Source organism: Podarcis filfolensis (assembly GCF_964270895.1).
Source record: "Podarcis filfolensis genome assembly, chromosome: 4".
NCBI classification, from domain to species: Eukaryota; Metazoa; Chordata; class Lepidosauria; order Squamata; family Lacertidae; genus Podarcis; species Podarcis filfolensis.
Window position 1 is genome coordinate 27706095 of NC_139607.1, and position 25045 is coordinate 27731139.

Below are 25045 nucleotides of genomic sequence, written 5' to 3' on the forward strand. Positions count from 1 at the left end.
TGGGCGACTCCCAACAGAGTATTAAAAACACGATCAAACATTAAACATTTAAAACTTCCCTAAACGCAATGATTCTACAGCCCTGGTGTAGCATAGTAGCTCATAGAATTGTAGAGTTGGAAGGATCATCTGGTCCAATCCTCTGCAGTGCAGGATTTGTTTGCCCAACATATGATTGGAACCCATGGCCATGACATTAAGAGTTTCATGCTCTACTGACTGAGCTATTTCAGCTTAATAGCCTGATGAGTGCAATTCTATACACATCTACTCAGAAATAAACTCAGTTGTGGTCGGTGGGATTTATTCCTGGTCCTGAGTGGGTTTATAAAATCACAGAGATTAACACCGCAATCCTACGCAGTACCTCATACTAGGGCTTATTTTGGAGGAGGCATGGACATGCTGCAGTTCCATACACACGCTGAAGTTCTAAGCACAGAGGAACTTATTTCTGAGTAAATAGGCATTGGACAATTCCAGGCTGTGCAAGGGCCAATCCATTATTGTTTAATGAGCAGAGGCCTATTCATGCAAAATTGTATTGGGGTCTGGCACCTTCAATAGTTGTGTGGAAGGGAAGATTTTGGTAGCCTGTTCCTGCTAACTTCCCCGTTATGCACAACTGTTAAAGGTGCCAGAGTGCTGCAATCTTTTGGATCTGGCTATTAGTTGAACAAATATTGCTGCTCTATAAAGACTGAGACATTATACTTTCCCTCCTAGGTGCTATTATTATTATTATTATTATTATTATTATTATTATTATTATTATTATTATTACAGTTTTCCTAGGTGCTGAATAGAGATGAATAGTCTTCCTTTTTTTTAACATTGATTTTTGCTTACTATTTCGATGTATACTTCTTTATAATCCACTAAGAGCTTTTATTTACTGTTCAGCAGCATACAGTTTTTAAAATGAATTAAACCAATTGCCCAAGCTTTGGGAGGGTCTACTTTGAAAAATTAAATCTCTCCCATTTGCATTCACAAAAGTTAAAACGCACCATATGGATTTTGGTGAAAATATGTCAAACAACAAAATGGGGAGGGAAGAGGAGGCCAACGTTTAGCCCATCTTCAAGAATTTTTAAACAATGGTTTTTAGATTTATCCCAACCATAGCTTCTCGATGTGCAAAGATTAAATGCACCGTCATCTGTAACTAAGCTGCTTTGGAATGATCTGTATCCTCAAATACAAGATACAAATAATAATAATAAATAATGTTAACTAAAGCAAGGCTGTATCAGATCTGGCATTAAACTGTAGTGTGAACCCAGGCAAAAGAATCCTGTGAGGGAGGGAGCCTATGTCCTATTCCAGTAGCTTTTCCTATCCTGTGTTAGACCCCTAGGTGGTGCAGGTGAGTTTCCACAGAAGGGAAACCCATTATTTTCGCAGTTTTCAGATCTATCAAACTCCAAGGAAAGCCACTCAGGGGAAAGTTGCGGGGAAGTCCTCTGAGACTGCAAAGTAAGTGTAGGACAAGCGAAGCACAGGGTACATGGTGGCCCTTTATGGACACCAGTAGGTCTTGGAACACCGATGAGATATGGTCCACCTACCTGCCTTGCAGCATCTGATGGTGTGATGCCCATAGGCAACTACAAAAAGTGCTTCAGTAGCTCGAAACTGGATATTGTCAGCGTTTTAGTGACAGACTGCTTGCTTGGCTGGATTTCGGCTTTGTTCTTTAATTCTGCGCAAGGTAAGATTTTTTTTCCATAAGAAATTTATGTTCGGGGAAGCTAGATACTCTTTGTGGCGGCGATCGGGATATGGCAATCAAAATACTGTTTTCAAAATACTTGTCGTTTTTAATATTTCACGAGAAGCGCCTCCGCTCATGGGATGTGCTGAAAACCCTGGATTCCACATTTTTATCCCCCCAACCCCATATCTCTTCCAAACAACTATGTGCACGTTCTCCATTGAGGATTCAATCAAAGTGTGATGTTTCGTTGTGTTTCTTTGTAGTGCCCATGTAATACAGCATGGAGCATATATCCAAGAAGTTGGGTTTTTGCTATATGGCTATTTGTAACAATCGGCAACAATAAGCTTTGATAGGTGGTTGAGTTTTTTTGGCATTTTAGAGTTTGTACTTGGAGATTGCAGCTTCGTTACTTGAGTTGTACAGAATACCAGCAATATGTTTATAACTTATACGCTGACGGGAACAAAGAATATTACTGCAAGGCACCTCAGCACCCGCCGGGATGAGGTTGATTGAATGTGGGGAATTACATACCTGTAAATACAAGTTTAGGAGCATGTACGGTTTTGTTTCCAGGAGAAAGTTTTCTCAATATTGTAGAGCAACAGGGAACGCAAGCGCTATAAAGAAAATGATTGCATTCTGCTAGATCTTTAAGCATGTTGTTTAGCAATTCTGACCAGCAGTGGAAAGGTACACAGAGACATCCGTGAGTTCCAGGGAATGCTGTTTTTACAGCCATACAGACTGAAACATTTAATGGATCTGTTCCTTGCATAACTATACCGGATCTGCTCCTCAGCTGTTAGAATCTGCAATAATCTCTTGAAACCAAAGCTGATTTGCACTGTGCAAGAACGTAAGAGATGGGCAGACCAACAGCCCATCTAATCATCCTTTGGCCAGCAGTGGTCACTACATTCCTGCAAATGGATAGGACAAGAACAGACAGCAGTTTGCTCTCCATTTCCATCCGTTTGCTATATGGCATAGGGGCATCTTTAACATGAGGATCAAGGCCTGAAGGCACAGGACATACCTCCCTCCATTGGGTGGAACACAGTCTTTGCTCACCTAAGTTTTGTAAGCACGCCCTGACCGCTTTGTCAGTTACTGATATTCCTGTGTTTCATTCCCGCTCAGCTATATAAAATTAGCTTTCCTTGTTTTTCGTGGCAGTGTGATTCCGCAAGGATCAACTCTTCAAACTGCCTTCTCAAAGGCATCAACTTATGTAATTTCCTGCTAAAAAGCAGGGTGGTCTCTGCCTCTGCTCCAACCTGCTGTCCCCATCAAGCTATGCAGAGAGAAGAACACACCACGTGAAGAGTCAGGTCAAGTGAATAGCTACTGATGCAAGCTAGCCAGTCATGCCCTGAATACACTAATCCAGGGGTCAGCAAACTTTTTCAGCCGGGGGCCAGTCCACTGTCCCTCAGACCTTGTGCGGGGCCAGACTATATTTGGGGGGGGGGGGAAATGAATGAATTCCTATGCCCCACAACACTGGGATGGGGAAGGAACTGCCTGCTGTATTAGACTGGTTAGTGACCAGAGGGATTAGTGCATGGGTAAGCAAACTAAAGCCCAGGGGCCGGATCCGGCCCAATGGCCTTCTCAAGCCGGCCTGTGGACGGTCCAAAAACCAGCATGTTTTCACATGAGTAGAATGTGTCCTTTTACTTAAAATGCATCTCTGGGTTATTTGTGGGGCCTGCCAGGTGTTTTTACATGAGTAGAATGTGTGCTTTTATTTAAAATGCATCTCTGGGTTATTTGTCAGACCCTGACCATTAAGAAAACCCTCTCGACCTTACTAAGTCATCCAGTCAACATCTTGCCTTTTGGCCAATTAATTTTTCCTACTTTTCACTTTCATTATTTTTTTTTTTACACATTAGCATCAAATTTGTTGGTGTAACAGTATCTTACATATTCCCAAGGATGATGGGGAGCAACAATTTCACATGTGGGGAAGGAGCCCTTTCTAAATTTTATGGGCTAGATTTTTTCTTCTGTGTTCTCCCGTGCTAATAATTTGATATTTCAGTTCCTGCAGTATACGATACATATTGCAGGGACTAAAATATGAATTATATATGCCCTTAAATTCCCTTCTCAACCGTTGGATGCTGTGTGAACCCACTGTTGCTGCTGCTAAAACTATCCCAATATTTTATTACCATGCTATGTTTTATTGCTGCTATTATGCATGGCAATAAAACAAAATCTGTATCTCTGTCAACATCTATGCAGTTTTTTTCTTCCCTCCTTACTTTCATAAGCTGGAGGAGTCTAACTTTCTAGTCTCTCAGTGCAGGCGTGCCAATTCTATGGGGCTGAGGCGTCTACAGCCCCCCGCCCATGTCTGTTTGGATGGGGCTCAGCCCCCTTCTATCTTGAGGGGGCAGAGAAGGCCTGGCGGGATGTTGCCCTGGGTTGCACAGTGTCAGGAGAGATGCACAGACCACTGTGGCCTGGCACACAAATGTTACATTGGGAAGATGCCTGATGCAAGTCGTCATGCATGTGACGTGCGTGACATCATATGCACAAGATGTGCATCGCATGCGTGATGTCAGCCCCCCAAAAGCTGGCTGCAACTCGGCACCTATGCCTCAGTGTGTGCCACTCTAGTTATTATTAGTTATTGTACTGTGCCAATGAACACGTGGAAGTAAAGACTTGGATTCTATAAATTGTGTAGTGCTAATTTATACAGGGGCATTATGTACTGTATTTTTCCGTGTATAAGATGACCCCATGTACAAGACGCCCCCTACTATTATGGGGGACTCTGATTTAAGAAAATGGGGGGGGGGAGATATATATCTGTGTATAAGACGAGCCCCGATTTTGAACACTATTTTAGAGTAAAAAAACATAGATTTATACAAGGAAATGTATGGTACTTCTGAGTTTCTGATGCTTTGATTCTGGGATCTGCTCCGGGCAATATGTTATGAGGCTCACTGCTGAAAATTTATTGAGCGAGGGCCACAGGACTGGGTATAACAACAGCCCCATGGGGTGTTTCCTGCTGATAGGGGCAGAACTGAGCATGGCCATCATCAGATAAATTCTGAATATGAAGCTGCTGCAGAGTCAGTGAAACTGTACAAGAGCCAAATGACTGCAAGATAATGAAAAAGAAAATGTAGCAATTGGCTCAGGTGGGCAAAAGGAAGTCAGGTAAATGACTCAGATCAGAAGTATTTAATTTAATCTTCCTTGGCTGAGGAATTCTGAAATATTTCATTTAAGAAAGCCACCAAGGAGAAAATAATTATTAAATGTTAATGTTTGTAATTATTCCCCCAAGACATCTTTTTTTTCATTCTTGAATACACAGGCAGAAAAAAAGGAAAAACCTAAGCAAAGGAAATAAATTGCCCCTGGCAGCAGCTTTCCTGGCTTCAAACAACATTCCCTGTGCCAAAGTTTGACCTTGCTTAAATTGACACAAATCTGGAGTTATATACTGCTCTTTGATTCCTAGTGAAATCATTTGGAATAGTGATCTATGCAGGAAGCCACAATGGCCCAGAGTCTATGTATCTCACATGGGACCACAGCAAAATGCATGCATGCGCAACCATCACACATGCCATTTGCGCATGCGATGCAGAAGTGCAAATAATATGCAGCCCAATCCTATGCCTATCTTTCTCAGAAGTTATTAATGCAGTGCTCAAAGGGACTTGCCCCCTAGTAAGTGGGCACAGAATTGCAGCTTTAGACCACCAGTTAATTAAACACTACTGCTTATAACTGTGAAATAAATGTGAAGGCAAATATACTGAGTGCGGGAGGGCAGAGGTGATGTTAATAGCACTGCTGAAACATTGTGTTTAGAATTATGTCCACTTTGACAAAAAGACATTAAAAATAATTGGAAAGCGTTCAAGAGAAGAGTTATGAGAATTTTTAAGGATTGGAAAACAAGCCTAGCAGCTAGCAACTTAACACGATCAAGCTATTTATCATATCAAAAAGAAGTTGAGGAGGTGAGTTGTCCACAGGGTATAAATACTTTAACGAGGAGAAAGTATTTCATAATGAAATGCTCTCTAACCTAGAAGAGGAAGATAAAATATTAAGAAATGCGCAAAGTTCAAATTCATTCAAAATAGGCAGGAAACAAATTTCTAATGCTGAGAAATAAACCACTAAGAAATATTGCTAGGGAAGTGCAGTTTTGCATCAGCCATCCTGCAAAACAACCCAAATTGTATTTTAGAATATGGTTTGACCCAATGCAATATGCATGTTATTAAATGCTGCATTTTTAAGGAAATTAAGGTTGCTATCCTATTCTACACTCCCTTTCCTGGGCTTAAGGCCTCTTTTATTCAGCTGGGCTTACTTTTGAGTAGACATGCAGGATTGCCCTGTAAATTATGTTTAATGGTTTCAGCCAGGATCATAGCTGTCAACTTACAGATTTGAAAATAAGGGACCAGCAGCCAAAATAAGGGACCTGCAGCCTCACCTGTTCCAGGCACTCCAGTCTTCCTGTCCTCCTGCAGGCTGGTCAAACTCATGCTGGGTAGCTTCCAGAACACTGTCCAACCAACTTTGTAACCAGAGGTTCAACTGAATAGAATCTGAATCACATGCACCACAAGGCCTATGCAGCCTCAACTTAAGATGGCTCCCCGGCCTGGCTTTGCACTGCAAAGTTTGCAGCAGCACGTGCAACAAAATGGCGTCCAGCATTCAAAAACCTCCTCAGCTTGCATTAACTAGCCACACACAAGGCATGCAAGCTTCACCCCCCAGTCGTTCTTAGACTTCTTATTGGGTGAGCAACACAGCCAAGCAACACAGTTGGAGCCTCCCTCCTCCCTGGCCGGCAGGGAGGGAGGGAGAGGAGCTGCTTCCTTTGAAATTTAAGGGACATCATTTAAGGGACATTTAAGGGACATCTATCAATAAGGGACAGCAGCGGGACATGGCGCTGGAATAAGGGACTGTTCCTTCAAATAAGGGACACTTGACAGCTATGGCCAGGATCCCATAAGTAAAAATAATAAAAAATGGACTTTGATCTGCTTCAGTCATGCTCTATCTATGCCAATTCCAAGTATAACCTAATGGTCTGGTTGGGATGTTTATGCAGAGATTAAGACTACGGAGGAAGCCTTTGCACCAATACAAGCTCTTTGTCTGCATGGGAGGGACCGCAAATGCATGGTACCACTAATGTCACAAATAAAGACTTGAAATGTGCTTCCAAGTGAGTCTTCTACAATGCAGTGAAATGTCAACTTAGACTCCTGCTGACCTGCTTCCTGAGCTTGGAGGCCTACAATCTCCTTGACTGGTTGTGGGGCAGATAAGTCCCACAGCAAATATGGTATATTACTATCAGTCTCAGAGCATGTATGAGTCACTAGGCGTCACAGCAGGAAGGTATCTAAACAGACGCTGGGGTGCTCACACCAGCCCTGAAACTTTCCCCTTCCACTTTAAGGCAGTCCTCCTACCTATTTCACGTGTTGCAGGACATATATGCACTCACAAGCATTCTCTGCAGGGATGTTTTTGGGACAGGAGAGAGAAGCAGGTCAAATCAAGCTATAGGTGTGGCCAATGGACCACCAGTTGGCCATGCCTGATTTCGACAAAAATAAAAATACGAAAAATGAGCCACTGGTGTTTGTTTTTGGATATTTTCCCCCACTGGTAGCTGCTGCCCATCAGGACTGATGGGGTGGAAGGCCAGGAAGCCAAAAATAGGTGGAGTCAGAGCCAATGGCAGGCAGAACCAACTAATTCTAGTTTTGCTTCCACCCTCCTCGCTATACAACATGAAAACCTGAGACTAAGGAGGAGAAAGCTGACAGACAGTGTCATCGCTTGGACAGGTGGGGACTGGCAGTGGCGTAGCGTGGGTTGTCAGCACCCGGGGCAAGGCAAGTAATTTGCGCCCCCTAACCTGTGGATTTGCGCCCCCTAACCCGTGGATTTGCGCCCCCTAACCCTAACCCCCAGATGTTGCGCCCGGTGCGGCCGGCCCCCCCTTCACCCCCCACGCTACGCCACTGGGGACTGGCAGAGAGGAGACTGGGGTTAGTAGGGCAGTCTCACATTCACCCAAATGAACCAGCTTTAGCTCTCCTCTGGGTCTAAAGCTTTTAGGCCCGATATACCTGGCCAGCTTGTAAGCAGGGGCCACAGGGTACCCATTTGAAATGATACAGGGAGCCACAAGTCTGAATCATCATGAACAGAAAGATAAAGGATAAAAGTTACTTCAGATGTGGTGGGTCTTGTTGTTGTTGTCAACATCATTAAAGTGGGCATGGACCTTTTCGGTTTCCCTCATTTTTGTTAGAACTGAATCTACACTGGGTTTGTTTCTTTTTTTTATTGGTGGTAGCTCTTTATCATCAATCTTTCATGCCTGCTCTTTCACATCTGCTGCTACTTAGGAGTAGGAAACTTGCCTCATTTATCATTCTGTAAAGCTTCATGTGTGCTGATTGTATAACACCAAAACCAACTGCAGAGCAATGGCCTACTTTCAGCCTGAATGCCAGAGCTCCAGGGGTATGCAGCAGAGAGTAGGTTTCACTCGTCTGCAGTTTGCAGAAGCCCTTCCTTTTACAAAACACACAGGATAAGATTCCAACACACCATCTACGTCTGCTGTGGGGCATCTCCTTATCTTCTGCCCCAAGCACTGGGGGGTTGGAGGAGCCTCTAAATACAATGTCGGTGATTCACAGAGAGAGCAAAGAAACCAAGCATCCCGTTATGCAAAGTAGATTTCTGGGTTCATTTTTTAAGATGTATGTACACATGTGTATCTTCTATCCGAAACAAAAACCGTTCACACATGTAGATTGGGTATAGCTAAGTGATAAATTGCAGGTGCGAAGGAAAGATTTGCGCACCGCACTCATAATTTTCATTTGGCATCAGCTCACCTCAAAAACAACAACATGCCTTTCAATGAGACAGCCCACACATTTGACTAAAAGTCATCAAGAGATGAGTAATCAAGGAACAAGAAATCAAGTTCACATGCAGAATGCTCACAGATACATTAGAAAGGTGGGGTAGTAATGCTTTGACCCATAAGTATTCAATAGCTTAAAGACTTGAGTGTTTTCTTTTTAACCTGGGATGTTATTTTAAAATAAAGTTGTTTATAAAGTTAAAATAAAGGCAACGGGGGAAAGGAAGAGCACACTTCAAAACACCACAGGATCACTAATTAAGGGGGAAAGGAAACTCACGGATTACGAGCCTTAGTCAGTGTATCGCAGATAGGCCTGTGGGCCAATTAGAGTCAAACTGCCTACATAGATGCTTCTGAGTCATGAGATAACACAGTCATAGTGTGATTTTCAAAACATACAAATGTGAAGCAAACTGTGTGTTTACCACAACCTTTTCGCTAAAGGGCCTGAGGCAGATAGAGTGATGGTTAATATCTTCACAGGCGCCTTCTGGCTGCAATTCTCCAAACATGTTTTCTGAAATAGTGCCATTGATCCTGGAGAAAAACCCACCAGCCACGAACAACAGCTTGCTAGGGTTTGGAGAGAGCTTCTGCTTTTGACGCCTGCCTGGGACTGCAAACGGCACAAGCTGATGGTGGTGTCCTGCCAGGTGCTTTTGACGTGATTTGCAAGATAACACACAAGAGTAATTAGTATTTGACAGTTGACATCTTACGAGGTTTGAAGAATGCCAGTGAACGGTGCCAACAAGTCTAAAACATTCAAATCTGAAGGTTCAAAATGCAAATGTGAGTTATGTTTTTGAAATCTCGTGCAAAAATCTGATGGGCAAAGTTGTGTGAAACCTCAGGTATTTGTTACAGTTTTATTGTGGACCAAGGTTGCCATGGAATTCTACGGACTTTATTTTTAACTAATTAACAGCAGACAGATGTTGTGCTACCTTATCTCTGGATGGAAAATAAGATGGCAGATGGAACAATTTTCAGGCTCAATTTAAAGTGTTGCTATCATAAAAGGTAAAGGGTAAAGGGACCCCTGACCATTAGGTCCAGTCGTGGACACCTCTGAGGTTGTGGTGCTCATCTTGCTTTATTGGCCGAGGGAGCCGGTATACAGCTTCTGGGTCATGTGGCCAGCATGGCTAAGCCACTTCTGGCGAACCAGAGCAGCAAACGGAAACGCCGTTTACCTTCCTGCCAGAGCGGTACCTATTTATTTACTTGGACTTTGACGTGCTTTCGAACTGTTAGGTTGGCAGGAGCAGGGACCGAGCAACGGGAGCTCACCCCTTCGCGGGGATTCGAACCGTTGACCTTCTGATCGGCAAGTCCTAGGCTCTGTGGTTTAACCCACAGCACCACCCGTGTCCCACATTGCTATCATAGCCCTTGACCATTTGGGAAATTTATTGGAAGGGTTCTTTACACATGCATGGACATTTCTAGGTGTCCAGAAGCTAGAAAATAACTTTATTATCTCTCTTAAACAAGAGTAGAATGGGAACAGAACTTAAATTGGTCTAGGTCACAGCTACACCATATACCTGAAGCAGATATAACTTCTTCCCAAGAATCCTGGGAACTATAGTTTATCTCTTGCAGATTTACAATTCCCAGCACCCTTAACAACATACAGTTCTGGTGCTTCTTTGTGGGAAACAATGTGCGTTTAATGAATGGTGTAGGTGTGACCCTATTCTCTGATCTGCCACTAAGAAATATCAGGGTATGAAGGACGAAGTCTTCTCCACAGTCAGTGGTCCCACGTCAGTGGAACTCCCTCCAAAACATTGCTTGGCCACCCTCTCATGGTGTTTAAACTTATCCTGAAATTACTATTTTTTCCCCAGCTTTCACTGCATTATTTACAAAATAAGAAATTGGGATTGCCATATTAAGCTAAATATATATCAAAACTAGCCATTAAGCAACATCAAATTAAAACATGGTGACAACATTTTAATCTGATGTTATATGCTTACATTGCTTTTGGATTAAAACATTAATACAATACATATCAAAACAATTCAAACGACGACATCTGAAAAGTATTGACTATGGATTGTTTTATAAATTGTTTTGACATGTATTGTATTAACGTTTTAATCCTGATTTCTTATACTGTAAACTGTCTTGTGAGGGTTTGGCTCCCAAACGGCAGGATGAAAATGACTTAATGAAAACACTAAATAAACAGGATGGCTGCTCACATCTGTTGCCTGTGAAAACACATCTGATAGGCTTTCTTTACTACTCATGTTATATAATTCTATACATAACAGAAGTGTTGTTCCATGCAAATACTGCTACTAATTGCCCATGTTATATTATCCTTAAACACTCTAGAAAGAGTTAATAATACAGTGGGATTTCAAGAATGTTACAGCTACTGTGAAAAATAATATACATGAATATCTAATCCTAGATTAGGGCTGCCATACGTCCAGAATTTCCTGGACATAGCTGGGATTCGCCTGTCGAAACTGGCATTCGGGCAGAATTTCCGCTAAGCTATATAAAAAAATAGCTAACAACAACTTTGCCAAAACAAAGAACAAAAAAAACCCAACAACACTCAACAACTTTTGTGTCCGGATTTTCACTTTTTCAAATATGGCAATCCTATCCTAGATACTGTAGTAATAATCCTTTCCTTTGAAATAAATTGTTGGCATCCATCTGTCTCAAACGGCAATGGAATTCACCTCCAAGGGTGATATCAAACTGCTGCAATAGCAGCACCCAAGTGACCTCCTGGGGTGCAAGCCAAAGCAGTGTGGATCCTGAGCTGCCCAGATGACAAGACAACCCCCCTGGCCTTGCTGAAGTGGTCCAAAGGAAAGCAGAGCAATACATTTGGCACCAGCTTGGTTGCAAGGACTTGCCAGTGTGGTGTAGTGGTTAAGAGCGGTAGACTCGTAATCTGGGGAACCGGGTTCGCTTCCCCGCTCCTCCACATGCAGCTGCTGGGTGACCTTGGGCTAGTCACACTTCTTTGAAGTCTCTCAGCCCCACTCACCTCACAGAGTGTTTGTTGTGGGGGAGGAAGGGAAAGGAGAACGTTAGCCGCTTTGAGACTCCTTCGGGTAGTGATAAAGCGGGATATCAAATCCAAACTCTTCTTCTTCTTCTTCTTGCTGGAAGGATGCATACAAGGCGCCACCCAACCATCTTAGGGACTTCACTCTGCATTTGTGTAGGGTTTACCCCTTAGCCTGTTCTTCTCCAGAATATATCCCACAAGGCAGCAGAGAGTTAGGATCAGAGTTTCCCCTCTAGATGGGCTACCTTCCAGGGTGACGAGCCCAATCAGACCCTCTCTTCCCTCTACAGCACATGCAGAAACTGCCTTCTTGAACAATGGACTCTCTAGTGGTCTCATCTGCTCAATCACATGGAGCCTGTCTTTGCATGCAGGGGAGGTCCCTAAGTAACCAAGGGGTTGAGCCCCATTGGCTACTGTCACCTGGTTTAGCCGCTCATTCATTTCCTGGGGGTGTGGCTGCTGTCACATGCTGACAGCTTCTAGGAGTCACAGGTGAGAGCTGAGTGCGGGTGGGGGGGGAACCAAAGGTGGACAAACTACCCTAGAAGGAGAACGACGTGTTCCCCCAGAGGTACTACCCTCCCCTAACACCCCACACACCCCAAAAAGGAAGAAGTTAATCATACAGTGGGATTTCAAGAGTGTTATAACTACTGCAAAATTTTGTAATATGCATGAATATCTAATCCTATATGGTAATAATCTTTGCCTTGAAATAAATAGGATCTGTGTTTTCATAGAATTGCACAAGATTGTATTTTGTTGTGTTTTGTAGCTCTGCAACACCACTTGGCTGCAACATTTGGCATTTAGATACAAACTACAATCTTTGGGTTACACTGTGGAGAAAAAACATAAGCATCAAGCTAGCTAATAATCATGGCTGTCCTCTGTTGAGTCTATTGAAGGAGACAGTACTTTTTAAAACCATCCCAGATCCCTGTCCCATTTTGGCATAGATTCTAGACATCTAATCTTTTATACGTGTCCAGTGTCCTGGCAACTCTCATGAGATTCCCCTCCCCCCATGCTTGCTGGTTTTGATTTATGATGCTTTCCTAGAATAATCCTGTCAATCACCACAATTTGAGTTCCCCTCTCTCGTGTGAGATGATAAACAGATTTATACTTTCCCCCAGCTGCCTTGAAATTATTAGATCATGTTATATATGCAGAAACCTTTTATAAGACTTCCAGTTAGTAGATAATCCCCCTTTCGGATGACTTGGACTGCCATCCTATGGCCCCTGGAATGATAATGATGATAGTGCAGTTTAGGCTACAGACTGAAAATTACCATCCTGGGGCCTCATTCTGGAGGGTAATACAAAAAAGGTTGCATCCAAACAAGTTGCCCTGTTAGCATAAGGACTTTGACTCATACAACAGAACTTCCTCTTCCTTTCTGCTCCCCGAACTTCTGTAGAGAAACCTCAGAACAGGCATGGGAGGCAACAGGGGAGAGCAGAACTTGTGTTTCCTTGCACACATATACAGTGGTACCTCGGGTTACAGACGCTTCAGGTTACAGACTCCACTAACCCAGAAATAGTACCTCAGGTTAAGAACTTTGTTTCAGGATGAGAACAGAAATTGCACGGCGGCAGTGGGAGGCCCCATTAGCTAAAGTGATACCTCAGGTTAAGAACAGTTTCAGGTTAAGAACGGACCTCCAGAACGAATTAAGTTCTTAACCCGAGGTACCACTGTACCTATTTATGAGAATTTGGCTGATCCTTAGCAATCTAAGGATTGACTCATATTTCTGTGATTGGGGTAAGTGCCTTAAAAGATCTTCCAAATACAAACTGTAAATGAGCAAGTAGTATATATATATATGCACCAAAATATTGCGATGTGGAATGCATTTGCTCAGTGTTCCATTCAATTCCCCTGCCCATCAGTTTTTCCATTCTCTCCCACCTCAGCCATCAGTCAGCATTCCGTGCCTACTGAGCATGCTCAGGACACATTGGCCTGGTTTTATTGGTCCCCTTAGGTTGTTGCCTTTCTGCAAACCTCAGGGATTTCCCAAGCATGCTGGTCCCTCCCTCTTGTGAGTGGGTGGCACAGTTTTGGCGACATAAGAACTGGCACTCAAGAGAACCACGGCCGCTATTGTCGATGATGATGATGATGGTTATTGTGTCCTTCCAAAACAAGCATTGCCGTACTTTCGTATGTATTCGTGTTGCTATTTTTATCCTGTTTTCACAACATATAATGCAATGTGGGTGTTTCTCTCTCAAACAAATATTTTTCTTGGCTTATCTAGTGAGGGTTAAAAAGACAGCTGTTAAGATGAAAAGCAATATATTTGAGTTGACTGGCTCTTAGATGTGTTGATCATCATGCGCTGTTTGATTCTTATCTTATTCATTCTGGAACACGATTTAAATATTGGAAACCTCAAGGCTCAGAAACAAACCAGCTGCAAGCTAGGCAACTGCTGAAGAACATCATGACCTAGTATTCAGTGCTGGTTGGAGGATTAGAGTTGTACATCTGGAAATATTGGAGCCTAGAGGAGAGATGGGGAGCCTTTGCACTTCCATAAATAGTTGGACTACAACTCCCATCATCCCAGACCATGCTGAGTGGAGCTAACGGGAGCTAACATCACCATCAGGGTTTCAGAATCCCCATAGATGATCTCAAGGGCCTCTGCTCATTATGAATGAGAATGTCAATTAATTCATCGTGCCCTGGTAACAACGCTGTTGTTATCTATCCTAATGTAGCTAGAAGAGAAGCAGAAGAGCCAATACACGTCTCTCATGCGCCTGAAGAAACAAGTGGCCAAAGCACTTTATGAGATTATAAGCATTTTGTAGAGGCAAATGGAATTCACATGATGGTGGGAAGGATGGATATAATTATATTGAAATTACCTGAGTCTGTTACAGTGAGATTAGTAGGATGGACAATAGATAGTTGTTGCAGCTCTCACCTCACAAAAGTCCCCACACCAACCCCCTTTTTAAAAAAGAGCTCTAGTTATACAAATAATATGTAGGGTTTAACTTTTTCTTATAAAAAGTGTATGGCAGTGTAGGAGGGTGGTGAGCAGGAGCATATAGATCCATGACCTGCAGAAGTAGCTGTCAGTTAATTTCCACAGCCCTAAAAGAAAGCATGTGTGAACACACTGACAATTGATGGTGCCCAACATGGAGGCTTGTTTTTGCATTTTAAAGACACAAATAGTTTTTTGTGTGCAATCTTATACATGCCTATTCAATGGGACTTACTCTCTTGGTAAGAGTATGTATGATCATAGCCTTGCTGTAACGTTCAGGTGCAAACCAGATGTGAGGTGCAGAACCTTGATGGGTCTCCTGATGTGTCGTTGTTGTTGTTGTTAAAAGCAGCTGTGTGAAGGATCCAGTTTGGATCAAGACCACAACACTGGATTCAAAGACAAAGAGTCAAACTAGGTGTGAAGCCATACCTGCCTTTCCCCCACTGAGCTACAGTAATAAGAGCTTCAGGGGAAAGCTACTGTGAGAATCTCTTCTCTGCAGTTCTCGTTGTTGTGTAAATATTCATTAACAGAGGGTTCATTATGCATATGCTATGCATATTTCCTCAGAAGTATGTCCCACTATGTTTGATAGGGCTTGTTCCCAGGTAAGTGTTGATAGGCTGCCTAAACCCATTAACCTGGGAGTGGACTCCATTGAGGTAAAGTCGGGCTCAAAGGGACTTACTTTTGAGCAGATATGATTAGGGTCCTTATACTCCCCGATAGACTCTAAGGATAATTTACCAACACAACGGACTACAGCAGAGGTGGGGAACCTGGACTTCAACTCCCATCATTCCTGACCATTAGCCATGCTGGCTGGGGTTGATGGGAACTGAAGTCTCTCAACAGGTGGAGGAGCACAGGTCTCCTATCTCTGGACTGAAGGTTTCACATAATGTAAAGCTGCATCCCATAGCTTTTATCTTTGCTACTTGGGATTTCGTTCCCTATCACCGTGGAGGGAAGCCAAAGGAACGACACTTCTCAAATGAAGAGAGTGTCATTTTGGTTGTAACTGAAATGGAACTAGCTCATTATTCTTTTGTTGTTGATGCTGCCGCTGTTGTTGAAGGATACCTGACTGAAACGCCTAACGATATTTTTGCCCTTCAGGTCATGTTAGCGGAAACTTTGGAGATTAGGTTTTTGGGGTAAAAAACAAAAAACCTTCGTTTTATGAAACAAGATTAAAGTGAAGCAATTAAAGGATAAGGCTCATATTTAATTTTCTCCCTAAAATGTAATTTTTCATGCAGTGACAACCTCAAACCCTTTTCAAGTTTTATAGCTATTTCACATTTGGCACAAAGAACAGGAAACCATCTGTAGCAGACCAAGATCGTCGCAAGGCTATTCACAGATATGGGGAGGGGAAGACCGAGATGAAAAGCAATGAAACGTTAACTTGAAATGAAAGCTTTGAAGGTGTGCAGAGGATGCTGGTTTCTGCCTTGGGCCTTGATCTCTGCAAACAAACAAAAACCCTGAAACAATGAATAACTACTCTTATTCTTAGAATAAAAAGTTGAGTATTGTAGGACAAGAAACAAGCCAAAGTACAAGGACTGGAGTACATTCATAGTTTTGCAGCTCAAATCCATGTGTTTACTAGAAAGAAAGCCCAGTGAATTCTATGGTGCTCCCGTGTAATTAGGTTTCTCTGTTCTCCTGAGGTCTCCCCTCTCCCACTTGACCCTGTTCTGGGGGCCTATAGTGTCAATGATAATTATGCATTCTCCTAGCTGCCACAGATTTAAACTATGTGTTTTATTATCTTCAAACACAACAAGTTACATGCAGATTAACAATTTAACAATTTAACAATTTAAATAAACGTTTCAAATAATTAAAACCTATTGAACAGGAGATCCATTGCAAAACTACTTTTTGTTTCTCTCTCACCTTTTCAAGTTCTACTTTTGCTGAGGCTCCCTAACAATGGCCTGGTTTGGATGTAACACTAAGCCATAGCTTAGCATTGGTGGGACAAGACTTGGTGACTGACCATTCCCCCTGCCCACATCATCGTCATCATCATCATCATTATTAAAATTTGTATACCTCCCTATGCCTGCCAAAGGAGGATACTAGAAGAATCTACTTCTAGATTTAAACTAACCATGGTTTGTTATTATGCTTGATAAAGAGAAAGAAACTGTGCTTAAACTATGTTTTATTAAAACAAGCCAGGATCAAACTGTGGTTTCTGATCCTGGTTTATTAAAAAAAAAAAAAAAGCCCCTCAAAAAGCCCATATTTTAACCTAACCTCAATTCCTGGTGGAAGCAGTGGAGCTTCTCCTCAAGAAAGTTTACATCAGCATTGGGCTTTTAGTAATTTATGTTTTTTTTAAAAAAAAATAAGGGGACAGTTAAGGGAGCTCTCAGATGGCCTGTTTGCTGAACATTCATCCTGATTTGTTTGCAAAGAGTTTAGGGGATGTTGGGTATTTAATGGACACTTGTTCAGATTTATTTGGTGGGAGATTAGACAAAGTTAAAGGTAAAGGGACCCCTGACCATTAGGTCCAGTTGTGGCCGACTCTGGAGTTGCTGCACTCATCTCGCTTTATTGGCCGAGGGAGCCGGCGTACAGCTTCCGGGTCATGTGGCCAGCATGACTAAGCCGCTTCTGGCAAACCAAAGCAGTGCACAGAAACACCGTTTACCTCCCCACCAAAGCGGTACCTATTTATCTACTTCCAGTTTGACATGCTTTTGAACTGCTAGGTTGGCAGGAGCTGGGACCAAGCAACGGGAGCTCACCCCATCGCGGGGATTCGAACCGCCGACCTTCTGATCGGCAAGCCCTAGGCTCTGTAGTTTAACCCACAGCGCCACCCGCATCGAAGTTGCATCAAAGCAAATGTTATCCCTCTCTTCCCAGTGCATTTCCCTGCCTCTTTTCTTATTGGAAAAGTCCACTCTTTCATTGTACAAGATCTCCCAGTTATCTATATTTGCTGGTATGTGATTGAATCCCACATGAGAATAGTGACAGTCTGGAAGCACCCTAAGAGACGCAAGGTAGAAATGTATAAAACGGATTCAGAGGGGTGTGGAAGGAGTGAACACAGTAACCCGATTCAGAGTATGACCACAACAAACAATTTAGATCTTAAGAAATACATTGTCACTAGATCTTATGACAACCACCAGCATAGACATTCTTTAAAGAAAGCTAATACTTTTTAATAGGGCCATACCTATCAAAGGCTATATTTGGGGATGAGATTTCCATATTAATAAATAGGAACAACAGCAGGATATTGTGTCTTGCTTAAAAGCTTCCCTCAGGGCGCCCGGTGACTGATGTACAAGACAGAAGACTGGACGAGGGCTTTTACTCGTCTTGAGCAACGCAGTTCTCCATTCTTTTGTTCTCATTATTCACCCCAGGATTATAAACTAAGCTATTATTTGGTTCAGCAAGTTTTAGGACTGGGCCATACATTTTATGATTGTAGCACCTCGGTGCAGAAAATTACCTTCCAGAGAATTACTTTCCACATCTAGATAAGAAGTGCAATTAGTTTTAATTGCTTGCAAATGGCAACCAAACAATATTTTAGATGTGTGCCTTTCTCCTACTTTGAGGGAATCAAGGGTTTTTCCAGGCAATTTTCCCTAAACAGCATTTGTAGGTAGCAAGCAATACTTTGCAAGTCCCACACCAGCAGGACATCTAGTCCTCCTGTAAGGGGAATGGTTGCCATACTTTGTGCAACAACCTAATCAACAGCAAAAGAAAATGAAAAGTAATAGTAATGCAATAAGAGGTTGTTGAAATGACATTGTGAGGTTGTCAGACAGGAATGGAATTTGTTCTCTCTTAGTGTTTTAAATAAAACGTGTCAAGATTACAAAACTGGGGAGCTCACATCCTTCAAGAACTTTTATTTTATTCTCAAACCCACAACATGGCATGATTTGGGCTGGATCTACACCGACTGCAAAAACACTTTAAAAAAATGTAATAGCAGCTCTCAATGCAGTTTCCCATTGCTGATCGATTGCTGTTCTACAGAGCCCTCTGCTGTCACATTTTTATAATGCATTTTAACGTTATAACTGACCCGTGTACATTTGCCCCTAGTGAAGAGAAATGGTGTGTGTTGTATTTGATAAAAATGTTGCATACAATACTTCTAGGTATTTCTGAAACACATACAGCCAGACTACAAAGACGAAAATACCATGATTTTCTCAGTTATAAAATATTGAGTGTTGTTTGGGAATTCTAAGAAAGAAAGAAAAATCAAGGCAGTTTTGAAATAAGTGATTAAGATCAGTGCAGTTTATAAAGGCTCTGGCTTCTTGATTCAAAATGGCATTCAACTGAATCCAAATATAGATGAAAACCTACTCCTTGATCTGAGGAACCACCTTGCAAAATTTTGTTAAAATCAGGGCAATTTTGAGAGGTTCAGCCCACCATCTTGATTCAAAATGGTGGTGAATTGTAGTCAACATAGACAAAAAACCTACTCCTTGAGCTCCTTAACCATCATGCAAAGTTTGGTTACGATGTCTTAAGTGGTGTCCAAATGGATAACCAACAAATGAACAATTTCCCAAAATATATAGTAGAGAGAAAATATATCACATACAGCATTTGGAAAAGGTACTAAGCCTACAATTTGATCCTGACTTGTTTTTAGGAGGTAATTTAATTATTGTTTGATTTTATACCAATGTCATATGTTTGATGTTAGCCGTCCTGAGCCCAGTTTCACCTGGGGAGAGCGGGATACAAATAAAAGATGATGATGATGATTACAATGGAAGAACAAGTGGAGAAGTGCCAGGATAGAACACAACGTTTAGTGCATTAAAAACTAAGGCTGTGCACTGGATTTCTCTGGGGCTGAAATCCTGAGCCAAACTGGGTGTATTCAGAAGGATTTGGACCTCAGGCAAGAAGGAGAGGAAGGTGTGAGTGAGAAGGACAATCTGCAAAATAGGAGGGACCTACCACACAGCTGTGTCTTGACTGGAGAAGGAGGGCAAGAGCCTTTCCTTCCACGCCTCTCCTTCTTCCTGTCCCTGAAGCAGCACTGAGCAGGACTTGATGCTCCTTCTTAACAACTGTTGAACAGGAGGATCCAGTCCTGTGTGGTCCTGTGTGGTGCTGCTCCTTTGCAATCTGATCCTGTGTGGTGCTGGCACACGCCCTCCCAACTATATTTTTAATACGTTCAAATGGGATTTTTAAAAAACCCTTTAAAACTCCTTTTCTACACCCCTGAATTGATTTAGGGATGGATTTGGTGACCCCCCTCGGCAGAACAGGATGAATTGGTCTGATCTGGTGGCCCCAGATCAAGACCACAGGGTGGATTGGAGGGTCCACACACACCCCTAGTAAAATCTCATTTTGTGCAATGGGCCTATGCCAGTCTTTCAAACAGGGTGGGGTGGGGGGAGGAAAACAACTATTCAGGGCATCCTGCAGCCAAGATTCAAAGCTGTCATTTGCTAAAATGTTACTTCCCAGCCACTGTGATTGCAGGGAGAAAAGAATCAAAATGTGCCACAGGCTCAGAAACTCTTAAGACCGATTAAGATAAGCCTAACATTAAGTGTTGTGCAATTCATAATTCCCAAGTACATTTTGTGATGGCTGAGGCTCTTGATTTGCGACTTTTCCCATTCGGAGTTAATAATTCTGAAATAAAAATGTCACAGAGGAAGGCCTACATGTCTATTAACTGCGTCTTGGCACACACTGTGTTAATGAAAAAAATATGCAGATTTGATGATTAGCTGTAACTAAAATGTACAGCCCTCCAGCCACGATGTGCTTTTCGATGTGCTCTAAAGTTACACCAAATGAGTTGTCTAACCCTGGGTTAGACTCTAAGGCTTTTGAGCTTGGATGGTTTCCTTTTCAAACTGTTTGGCATAGATCAAAAAGCTGATTTATTTCTTTCCGTCTTGCACTCCCTCCCAAGCTGGGAAGCTGCTCCGCCTTCCCAGGATCAGGCGCGAAACCTAGGTAAGGTTTTAGACACGGCAAAAGCTTCAGAGCAGTTTTCCTCTTGTGATGGAAGAGCAAAATGAAGAAAGCAGAACAATGGTAAGAGACGATATTAGAATTATTGCTTTACAGCTCTCTACCAGAATGGATATTTTGCCAGAGTTACCATAGATTTAATCTTTTGTGTGTGTGTGTTTTGCAATCAAAGATAACTAACCCGAAGATAGTGAGCAAGTCATCGTACAAAAATGTAAATGACAATTAGTATATATTTCTGGTGGAAATGGATTGTTTTAATGGTGAAAAAGCCCTGTTGTGTAATAAGTACCAATGGACAGGTCATTTCAACAGTTTCATCAATCGCAATAAGGTGCATTTAGAAATAGATTCACACATGCTAAAATGATACTGCTTTTCTGCCTTAAATAAAGTTTCTGGGGCTGCAAGACTGTATCTGATGACCTGGCTATCATCCTCACTGAAATCAGCGGGATATACATTTGAATCAACACATATAGAATCATTCTTCTCCCCACCATTTGGGACACATTTAAACACTAAAGAAGAACCTGCATAAAAACTCTAGATTGGTACTGATTTCAGTGACATTTGCACCCTGCCCTTAGTACTCTGGCTAGTAAGTGCAAGCTCTGTCAACTCTTATATCCGTGCAATCTCAATTTATTTTAGGAGCATTTTTAAGGGTTTAGAAGGACTATTAGGGATGCTGGGGTCTGGTGCCTAGCTATGCTTTTCAATTTAATGAAACAATAAAGAAGAGGTGGATGAGATAGCATGTACAAATAATGCTCGCATAGCTCATTTCTTTACACTCAAATAAAGAGGTGTATTAAGCTTAGTAAAAGCAGGAGAGTCTGTGCTAGTTCAATGTTTCTCATACTTTTTGAACGAGTCCCCCTTCTAAATGAACTCATCTATTTTTCTCCACCACCCCCTCCAATGACCCAGCAGCAATAATCTGTTTTGTAGATGAGATGCAGGCAGAGAGGAGACCCTTGCTCATGTGTCACACATAACACAGTCATGTGTGAAGAGTTGGTGTTGCTATGGGTTGGGGTTCCACTCCTATCACCAGCGCTAGCAGAGAAACAGAGCAGAATTTATTTGACACCCTTCTAAAACAACGTACCGGGAAGCATCACAAAAAGAAAACAGCAGGTCTTTCTGAGCAACCTTCTTCGCAAGGTTGACACACGGATGATAAGGCAATGAAGGGGCATCTGCTGGGGACATTCAATATACCCAGGTTTAGACTTGGGGGGGACGAGGGGACGTGCCACCTACTTCATGATTCCATCCCTCCCTGAAACCCCATGCCTTCCCTGTAAATCAGGAATGGAGAACTCTGGCTCTCCATATCTTCTTGGCTTCCATTATCCATGGCCATTGCCCATGCAAGTTGGGCCGGATGGGGCTTGGAATCCAATAACACCCAGAAGGCCACAGGTTCCTCACTCCTTCTAAACCACTCCTCATTTGGGCAACCACAGTATAAGGACAGGATTTGTTACATATTCTAATCCTTTAAAAAAATGTTACTACGGCCTCGGTCCAGTATATCTGAAGGAGTGTCTCCACCCCCATCGTTCTACCCGAACACTGAGGTCCAGCGCCGAGGGCCTTCTGGCAGTTCCCTCACTGCGAGAAGCCAAGTTACAGGGAACCAGGCAGAGGGCCTTTTCAGGAGTGACACCTGCCCTTGTGGAATGCCCTCCCACCAGATGTCAAAGAGAACAACTACCAGACTTTTAGAAGACATCTGAAGGCAGCCCTCTTTAGGGAAGCTTTTAATGTTTGATGCATTACTGTATTTTAATATTTTGTTGGAAGCTGCCCAGAGTGGCTGGGGAAGCCCAGCCAGATGGGTGGAGTATAAATAATAAAATAATAATTATTATTATTATTATTATTATTATTATTATTATTATTATTATTATTTTATTATTATTATTATTATTATTATTATTATTATTATTATTATTATTATTATTGACTTGTTAACGATCCCATCAACTACCTCAATTCTCAGTGTATATAACCTACTTGAGGTCACCTAACAAGGATTAGTTATCTTTTAATACTGGTGGATTTGTGATTACAGTACTAGAGCGTTTAAAGGATTTGTTATTTTTCCAGCTTTTCAATGAATCTATATTAATAAAGAAGTAATGCTTTGCCTGCACTGGTTGCAAATATGGAACCAATGTGGATTCTCAGTATCTCGTGAGTATGGGCCATCCTGGTACAGATGTAACACTTGTCTTATTTTTGTGTAAACTCAAACACTTGGCCATAGGAACAGCGCAGGATTAAACTCCGTGGAGGCCCCTAGGCAGCTGAAATATCGGGGGACCCCTTGTGCGCTTGCTCTAGTGGAAATAACATTGAACTAAAAAAGCTTGATTGTAATTTTCTTTCAAGATCAAATCAATATTATTTTGATCCATTATCGTGGGGCCGCAAAAAGGCTTGGGACCCCTAGGCCTGTGCCCACTCTGTCTATTTGGTAATCCAGCACCGCATAGGAAGAGAAAAGTTGAAAGACTGTGATAATGCACGGTTGCGATTCACTTACTGATTTCAACGTAGCCTTTAAAGGTTTTGGTTTTCATAAAAATGAATGACAAATGTAACATTTTCTTACTTCTGCCGACAGCCTCAGCACGCTTAGAAGCAAAACCTGTTACCTACTAGCAAGTAAATGCATTTAGAAGGAAGGCGGAAACTTGTCAATGTACCATACAGTACATTTAACATGCCACATACGAACGATTTTTAAGATGCAAGTATTTGCTGGCAAATCTAGAGAAAGAAAGGAAACTGTGCTTATGCGTGCAGAAGTGTAGGATTCTCTGGAGGGCATGTTTCCTTATATCAAAATGTCCAGATTCACTGAAGTCGCTGCCAAATGCTCACTGACTTCCGTGGATTCAGGTTACCCCCTGAAGCCCTACATCTCTGTGCTTTTCAATAAGATATGTATTCCTCCAGCGCCTAAGGGTCAAATTACTCAAGCATTACATCATTGTAGCGGAAGACATGCGCCCTGAAGGGGGAAGCCTCATTGATTATAGAGCAGGAGCACTACCTCAAACAATTCTCTCTGAAGGACCCCGAAGGGCAGATATGCCACCAAATATAATCTCTGGGAAGAGGATCCATGTAGGCAGTGACATGATTATGTATGAAAAGTATATATAATAGTTAGGAAAGCCAATGATTTTTTGTATGTCAACTAAACTCCATTGGGAATGTATTCTAAATGCTGTACAGAAACAGGCAGTGGGTCGATCAGGTGGCCCTCAGGGTGATTTGCTAAATATCTGAGTCTCCTTTTTTATATATATAAAAATGAAAGAATCAGGTTTCTTGGGGAGAAAGGTAGACTGCAGGTGGCCATCCTACCTGAAGGAGCGTCTCCACCACTATTGTTCTGCCCGGACACTGAGGACCAGCGCCAAGGTCCTTTTGGCAGTTCCCTCATTGCAAGAAGCAAAGCTACAGGGAACCAGGCAGAGGGCCTTCTCGGTAGTGGCACCCGCCCTGTGGAACTCCCTCCCACCAGATGTCAAAGAGAAAAACAACTACCAGACTTTTAGAAGACATCTGACGGCAGCCTGGTTTAGGGAAGCTTTTAATGTTTAATAGGCTATTGTATTTTAGTGTTCTGTTGGAAGCTGCCCAGAGTGGCTGGGGAAACCCAGCCAGATGGGCGGGGTAAAAATAAATTATTATTATTATTATTATTATTATTATTATTATTATTATTATTATTACCTCTGTTAAAAACCTCCAATGAAGGGGAGTCGATTTCTACTTCTGAGGTTGTCTATTCCACTGTCAAATAGTTGTGGCCATCAGCAAGTTCTTCCTAAGGTTTAGTTTCAATCTCCTTCCTTGTAATTATAATTCAAGCCAGGGACCCCATCAGGAAGCAGGTTCCTCTGGGAATGTATGTTTGTATAGTTAGTCCCACTGGGGTATGACAAGCCACAGGGATTGAAGAGGAGGTGTGGCCAAACTCGGGAGACCCATGGCATGCTGTGGTATGGGGACACCATTCCGCTGGGGGCACCCAAGTGCTTCAGGCGCATACTGTATTGGCTTGTTCAGTTGGTCCTGGGACAGCCAGCTTGAGAGAGAGACTTTGGATATGAATTATATACCCGAGCACAGAATCATAGAATTGTAGAGTTGGAAGAGGGCCATCTAGCTCAACTCCCTGCAATGCAGGAATCTTTTGTCCACCGTGGGGCTCGAACCCATAGAAGA

At 42.4% G+C, this 25045-nt stretch overlaps 1 protein-coding gene across 2 annotated transcripts in view; it reads left to right on the forward strand.

The window, feature by feature from the left end:
* Positions 1 to 1419: 1419 nt before the first annotated feature.
* EDAR (ectodysplasin A receptor) overlaps positions 1420 to 25045 on the forward strand; it is a 77205-nt gene continuing 53579 nt past the window's right edge. Inside the window, exon 1 of one of the 2 annotated variants that reach the window (XM_083610819.1) lies at positions 1420 to 1714. Coding sequence is in view for 1 of the 2 variants with exons in the window: in XM_083610818.1 (XP_083466944.1) it covers positions 20819 to 20851 (33 nt within the window). In the remaining variant the exon portion in view is untranslated. Of the gene's footprint in view, positions 1715 to 20595; positions 20852 to 25045 lie in introns of those variants that run through there. The other variant, XM_083610818.1, reaches the window with a different exon arrangement.